At 42.8% G+C, this 7,482-nt stretch overlaps 2 protein-coding genes across 5 annotated transcripts in view; one reads left to right on the top strand and one right to left on the bottom strand.

Moving 5' to 3' along the window:
• Window positions 1-213: 213 nt before the first annotated feature.
• kcng3 (potassium voltage-gated channel, subfamily G, member 3) lies at window positions 214-4,529 on the bottom strand. The gene is made up of 2 exons (XM_010736046.3): window positions 3,583-4,529; window positions 214-2,406 (listed from the first exon to the last, which is right to left on the bottom strand). Exons 1-2 carry the CDS (start codon window positions 4,206-4,208, stop codon window positions 1,761-1,763), a joined length of 1,272 nt encoding a protein of 423 aa, XP_010734348.1. The 5' UTR covers window positions 4,209-4,529; the 3' UTR covers window positions 214-1,760.
• A 2,033-nt stretch (window positions 4,530-6,562) lies between these two features.
• Window positions 6,563-7,482, top strand: part of mta3 (metastasis associated 1 family, member 3) — a 29,540-nt gene continuing 28,620 nt past the window's right edge. The window contains exons 1-2 of one of the 4 annotated variants that reach the window (XM_027289385.1): window positions 6,563-6,643; window positions 6,855-6,911. In XM_027289385.1, the coding sequence (XP_027145186.1) occupies window positions 6,884-6,911 (28 nt within the window). In that variant the 5' untranslated portion in view covers window positions 6,563-6,643; window positions 6,855-6,883. Of the gene's footprint in view, window positions 6,912-7,482 lie in introns of all 4 variants that reach the window. The other 3 variants (XM_027289384.1, XM_027289386.1, XR_003463963.1) reach the window with 3 other exon arrangements.

The following is a 7,482-nucleotide window of genomic DNA, read 5'->3' as shown; positions in this document are numbered from 1 at the left end:
AGGTGTAAATAGTATGACATCGAGACTCCAATTGCCAAAAATACCTTTTACATTTATCAGATTGGTGGGTTTTACTGCATGGGATTAATTAAGAAGGAGTAAGTGATGTTAAAAAAGATCAATATTCAAATATTCAGAAGATGGAGTCTAACAGTTAAATTTGACCATTTTTATGACACAGTTTGATTTGGAATAAGCGATAACACATTCAAAGACATTTTGTAATTTTATTATAAAAGCTTGAACATTGATCACATTAATTACAAGTCCATAGTTTACTGATGAAAAAGTTTTGACTGATGGTTTCAATCAGGCCCGGCCAAAATTCACTGTAGCTCTAAGCTATGTCACATGAGTTGAAAATTAGGATGTTGCAGGCGGTGATGTGTTTCATTTTTACTTAAAAAAGCACGTTGATAAAACAGCAACAAGGCTATTGAGATATGTACTGTCTACAATACATACTGAACTCATACAGGCTGTAATAAGGAAATACCAAATGTAGACTTCACATTCAAGGACAGACAGATAACAAACAGAGTCATTAATTGTTTAATTTCCTTTGCAACAGAAGAGCAAGGGCGTGTGTGTGGATGTGTGTGTAAAAAGACGATGGTTGATGGCAACAGGAGGAAGAGGAGAGGAGACGCAGAGAAAGACTGTTGTGTGGGAGAGGTGTTGACTTGTTTGTTTGCATCATGTGTCTTTTCAATAAATCTTATCGTCTTGGCAAAGTATAGACGAGGCGATCATGTGTGAATCATGAATGTCAGAACCATCATCTGTGTCGTCCTCTACGGCTCTTTTATTCCTCCTCTCTTATTTATTTATTTCTTAAGTATTTCAAGTATTTTTCTCAACAATAGCAAAATAAAAATGCTGCTTTCCAAGCCAGGAGGAATGTGTGTGTGTGTGTGTGTGTGTGTGTGTGTGTGGATGTGGCCTATTTGTGTGCACACAAATCACCCACCATTATGATTGACATGTTGGAGGATGAGGTTGCCTTGGAGACTCAGAAACACAAAATGCCTTACATTCACCCGCAAATGGAGAAGCAACGCCGTCTATTCATACTTTGTGCTTCAGCCATCGTTGTCATTTTTGTGCTTATAATCTTTTATCTATCATTTCTCCCACTCCATCTGCCCTGACATATCTGTCACCCTTTTATCTGTCTGCCACCTTGTAGTCCTCGCTGACCCGTCTCCATATTTCATTATCCATGGCTACACACTAAGCCCCCTGCGTTACCCCCTTTTTTCCATCCCCACTTTGCACCCACTTGTTCATTCCTTTTCTATGTTTCACAGGTTTAACAGAATGCATCTAGGTCGCATATCAATCTTGTGTAACTTGTACCATCTGGGTGCAAAGCTTAGACAAAGTGAAAGGCTGATGGCCAGACAAACACACACACACACACACACACACACACACACACGATGCAGCATACAAAAAAAGCAGCCATCTCCGCCAATGTTGTATCCATGGGGATACAATGTAAACAGAAGCTACTGTCAAAACTGGACTGCCTGTGTGTGTTGAATAAATAATTATATTTTTTATTCTCCAGCGAAAGTGGAGCATGCTGGATGAAGACTTATGATCATCACCACTACAGGCAGGAACTATGTAAAGAGGCCAAATAAAATCAGTTGCAGCTCAGGCAGGAAACAGGTCAGGGCGTGAAGATGATCATTATTTCACAATGGGATCAGCAGCTCCACTGGTTTGTTGAGTTTCTCCCACAGGTGTTTTGGTCATTGCAGTACCTCTGATGACAGGCTGCGTGCGTACCTGGCAGAGCGGAGTTTGAGTTCATGGTAGCACTGTACAAAACTGTGGTAGATGAACGTGATGGGAAGTGCCAAGAGGACAATGCCGCTCACCACACACATCCCTCCAAGCACCCTTCCCCCAATTGTCACAGGGTACACATCCCCATACCCTACCGTCGTCATGGAAATGATGACCCACCAGGCGGCGGCTGGGATGCTGGCATAATCCGGATTCTGAGTCCCCAAGTCCAAGCCGTGCTCCAAGAGCTGTGCCAGGGCACTGTATATCGCCATGGCTACGCAGACAAACACCATCAGCATGACCATCTCCCGGTAGCAGCGTGTGAGCGTCAGGCCCAGTGTCTGCAGGCCCAGGAAGTGTCTGGCCAGCTTCATGAGCCAGAACACTCGCATCATCCTCAGCACGCGCAGTATCACTCCAGCAACCCCGAGCCCAGCACCGGGCATCCCTGCCCGAGCCAGCACCATGGTAACATAGTAGGGGGTGATGGCAATCACATCGATGATGTTCAGCGGCCGGCGGAGGAATTCCCACTTGTTTTTGGCTACCAGAAAGCGCACTATGCACTCTGCTGTAAACCAGCCAATACACACGGCCTCCACTATCCTACAGAGGAGAAAACACACTGTAAACAGGAAATGGCAGAGGAGCTACAGAGTGATATGGATGGTATGAGATAACCTACTGTTTGGCAATCAGTACATGCACGGGTGATATGAATTATGGGAAATAAGAAAGGTGTATGACGCAATTCAGGGTCAAGACAAGTAAACAAAGAGGAGGAGCTTTACAAAAGGGACACAAGGCTAGAAATTGCCTGGAAACTGCATAGAGGGGGGGGATTACAAAGCTTCAAAGAGGTGAGTGAGTGTGACACACGATTACCCCATTGATTAGCACAGCAAAGGCAATCAAACTGAATTAGAGAGAGGTGGTGCAATAACGCCAAGAAAACACCACACACAACCAAGGGATAACTACATTAGCACAATTAGACCAAACCAAATTATAGTGCAGCAAAAACACAGAGTATAAGCTACACTTTTAGTTGATTATCTAACCACTGTAACTGATCCAAAACTATGTCCAAGCCTGAGTGAACATAACCTAGCCATATATAGAGAAAGGCCGCTTCAGGCTTCTTAGAGGATACAGCCGAGGCCAAAATAATGTGGAAAGAGAGGTGCACTTTTTCAACAACCAGAGCCAAGAGCTGATTTGTAGACTAGAGGCGATCCCCTTACTTCAATTCATCTCTGTTTGCTTACATTAATATATAATCCCTCAGTACACCTTCATCATTTCAGCTCATTACCCACTGGAATATTATGAATATTATCCAATATATTTGTCCTCCTTGTGTACTGTGCAATGTAAACTAACCGAGCCAATAAAAATATTCAAAAAAAATTGTGAAGGAGATTTTCAGTGTAATAATTAACACTACACTTTTTGTAGATAATATGGATTGGTTATTGATTGGCTTCCTTGGGCGCTTGTCCTAATGTTTAATGTGCTTCCTGGAACTTGTCACTGGCTGTATTGACTTAAGGGGCGTCAAGTCACTGAACACAAGGACAATGTCTCTAAATGTAATCAACATTTTAAGTGTCATGCTGTTGCTTTTGGACATTTTTTATGTGAAAAATTGTAAAACAAACTCATAAATCTGCAAAATGACAAAAACCTCCATGCATCACCCTTTGAAAGGTGCTCTCCAGTGTTTTTTTTTTTATATTTGTTTCTATAGCATCCTCAGAGAGAGGGTCCCTTATTGCCTACCTGTGCTCATCCACAGTGTTTTTCTTGGCTGTATTCCAGTCCGGCAGGGTGCTAGCACACAGCATAACCATAGAAACAATCACAAAGAGCACCGACACTGAAGCCAGCAGCTGTGCCAAAAGAGAAGAGTTGGGCTCTTCAAAAGCTTTGCGCAGCATCTCCAGCCATTTGGCGCGACCCGTGAGCGCAGTCCGTTGCACCGGCTCGCCCGGGCTCTGAGGCTCATCCCCCGACACTCCTATGTCCTCCTCGGATAGACTGTCCATTCCGACCTCGGACATCCTGTCGTCCAGGCGTTTCTGGCAGCAGGAGTCCAAGTGCGCACTCTCCAGTCCCCAGTAGAGCATCTCCGTGTAGAAGGACAGCTCACACACTCCGGGCACAAAGCGGAGTTTACCGGAGCGCACGTACAGCATGATGAACACGAAAGCCTGTGCGTGGCGGTCGAAGAAAAACTCATTGCGGTCCCGGTCGTAGTCGTCGCACAGTTCAAGAACCTCTTTTTCGGTTGCGCAGGCATGCAGGCGGCTGACGCGCCGGAGAGGGAAATCCCTGATCACCTCACGGGTGAAGGCGTACCGGGTTCCCCCTACGTTGAGTACGCAGATGCTCTTCCCGAACTTCATCTTGTCAGCCGGACTAAAACTCCTCTTCACCGTCCATTCCTCCTTTCCTTAAGAGGAGTTTGGACACTTTGTTGGAGGAGGTAGAGGAGCAAGGAAGGGGACCACAGTCTCCCCTGTCCCCCGGGGTGTGGTTCGCTTTGAGTGGAGGTGGTCTGCTCTGAGCTCCGTGGCTGGTGGAAACTATTCCGTTTATCCCTCACTCCTCTTCTTCTCCCTCTGTATAGCCTGTTGAAGAGACTCTCCACCCCAGTCAGGGGGAGGAAATCCTAACTGTGATGTCACATGCACACACGCACGGAAGGAGGAAAAACTCCAGAGCAGATGCTGACTCCATGGATGCAGAATACAAATACAAATATGTATTATCCTACAGTTGCATCTTACAGTTTTCCTCATGGAAATACATTTTAAATCTTTTGACACGTTTATATTATGACTAAGATAAGATATTCTTCTAATATCCCTGTGATATTTCTATAATATCAGATTATATGGCAGAAATGAAATATAACATTCATAATTATGTTTACATTACTGTAAAATTGCCTAAAAATGTGAATCATTTTGTTTTCCATTGTGTCATTGTGTCCTCTGGTGCTACAGCAGCCCAAACAGACAAACTAAACACTGGCTCTATATAGGGCCTTATCTGCATTTTCCGCATATTTTCTCGGCCACCAGAGTTTTTCCCTCTTGTTATGAAAGAGAAATGCCACTACACCAATACATACACCACATTTTGCACACTGGTCCTTTAAGTAGTCTGATTATATGGGTGAATTTTATTAGTTTTAAGATATGATAAGATAGACATTATTACCCCACACCGGGAAAAGCCACCTGTAATGGCACCCAACAATCAAAGTGGCCACAAAGTTAATTATGCATAACTTTAGGCCTTAATATAATTTGATTAGGTTCTATAAAAATTCGGACTCAGTACAGTTGTCATGAACGGGGAAATTAGTTATAGAGACCAAAGCAGTTTTTTGTAATAGGTTGTAAACATGTTTATTTTTTGCTGTGAAGTCGGACATTTTAACATGGGGGTTTATGGAGACTGACTCATTCTGTAGCCAGCCTCAAGTGGCCATTTTAGGAACTGCAGTTTTTTGGCATTTTTGCATTGGCTTCAATTCACAGCCATGGAGGTTGCCGCTTGGGTTATATGGGTGAATTTTATTAAAAACAGTTTCAAGATATGATAGACATCACTGATCCCACACTGGGAAAATTGACTTGTTACAGCAGCTCACAGTCCACAAGGTGGATGAGAAAATACATAAATAAAAATACTTTCTGTAGTTTGCATGTTCTCTCCATGTCTGCGTGGGTTCTCTGCGAGTGTGACAGCTTTAGCAATGTTATCACTGCAACCACCACACATTTTCCTACGTTTCTATGTATAAATTATTTCCGGAGAGTGAAATTTGTGGCCTCGAGAGCAGTTTACATTTTTTTAAACATTTTTTTCTCTCCCTCTCCCTCTCCACTCTAGCGATGATGTCACGCACTCTAGCTCTCGAACATTCTACCAATACACACCCATTCATTCTTTGCCGTGGTGAATAGTATATAGGGTGTTCTTTCAGGCACACTTAATAATAATAATAAGCGCAGTAAATAGTATATAGTGTGCTCTTTAGGCACACTCAATAATAATAAGTGTGATGAATAGTATATAGTATATAGTGTGCTCTTTCAGGCACGCTCAATAATAAGTGTGGTGAATAGTATATAATGTGCTCTTTCAGTCACACTCAATAATAATAATAAGCGTGGTGAATAATATATAGTGTGCTCTTTCAGGCACACTCAATAATAATAATAAGCACGGTGAATAGTATATAGTGTGCTCTTTCAGGCGCACTCAATAATAATAAGTGCAGTGAATAGTATATTGTGTGCTCCTTCAGGCACACTTAATAATAATAATAATAATAAGCACGGTGAATGCTCTTTCAGGCACACTCAATAATAATAATAAGTGTGGTAAATAGTATATAGTGTGCTCTTTCAGGCACACTTAATAATAATAATAAATGCGGTGAATAGTATATAGTGTGCTCTTTCAGGCACACTTAATAATAATAAGCGTGGTGAATAGTATATCCTGTGCTCTTTCAGGCACACTCAATAATAATAATAAGTGTGGTAAATAGTATATAGTGTGCTCTTTCAGGCACACTCAATCATTATCACTATATATAAGTTTTATGATGTTTATAAAATTAAACTAAAATATTCAGAATAAACAACACATTGTTTATTTCGAATAATGCACAGTATGAGTTTTAAAGGTAACTTGTGTAAAGGTGTGTGTGTGTGAGTGACTGTGCGCGTGTCTATATACTCGTGTTTGCGCGTGCGCGGGCTCCCCTCTCGACGTCAGCAGTCAGTGGTTTTTCGGGTTGCTCGGACTTCTTTCGGCTGCCGTGAGTTCACTGTATTGTGAAGGGAACAGTGGATCCTCGGAGGAGGAGGGGGGGGCTGATTTACCAAAAAAAAAAAAAAAAAAAAAAAAAAAAAAACTCCCGATTGGACACTCACATCCGGAGTCTCGACGATCATAATTTATCGCACCTTACACCTTTTTTTAAGAAACTCAGTTTTATTGTTTTTATTAATTTATTTTATTCCTCTTAGTTTATGGTTTACACTCCGGGAGGGCAGAAATGGCGGCCAACATGTACCGGGTCGGAGGTATGTATGTCAATGTGGATCTTTTTATCAAACTGAAACCCGTCCAGTTTTGCATCCCCTGGGCTTTATGTGGCGTTATTGTCCTCTTGTTTGTGTCTAAATAGTGAGATACGACTGTGCTACAGTAACAGAGGTGCGTTAAGTCGGAGCAAGGAGGTGATAATTTCTAAATATTTGGGATTCAAAATGGGTCAGGCCTCGAGTCTTGTCGTGGCCACAGCAGCTAGCCCCGCCAGCTTGCTAAATAAGCTAGCGTACAATGTAAACATTTTTTTTCAACCGTCGGCACCTTTTTGTCGGGCTTAACCACACCAGAGACGTCGGAGACCGGTCCACAGTGGCACCCCTGGGCTAGACATGTGTTTTAGAGGTTTATTAAAATGTTACCACGGGCTGTCTGAGGCTGCCTTTTGTATTTGCCTCTTCTGGCATGCAGCCATTAGTACGAGTCCTTATTTAGCTAACGTTAGCACCACCAACGGCTCCGCTGATTAGCATGATTGCAGCTGTGGCGCTCGTCTTTGCGCCGATTTCAGCGACGCATCTGCCGGCCTCGGTAACCCTACACACC

The sequence above is a fragment of the Larimichthys crocea genome, chromosome XVI, assembly GCF_000972845.2.
Source record: "Larimichthys crocea isolate SSNF chromosome XVI, L_crocea_2.0, whole genome shotgun sequence".
NCBI classification, from domain to species: Eukaryota; Metazoa; Chordata; class Actinopteri; family Sciaenidae; genus Larimichthys; species Larimichthys crocea.
This window is presented reverse-complemented; position numbering and strand designations above follow the sequence as displayed.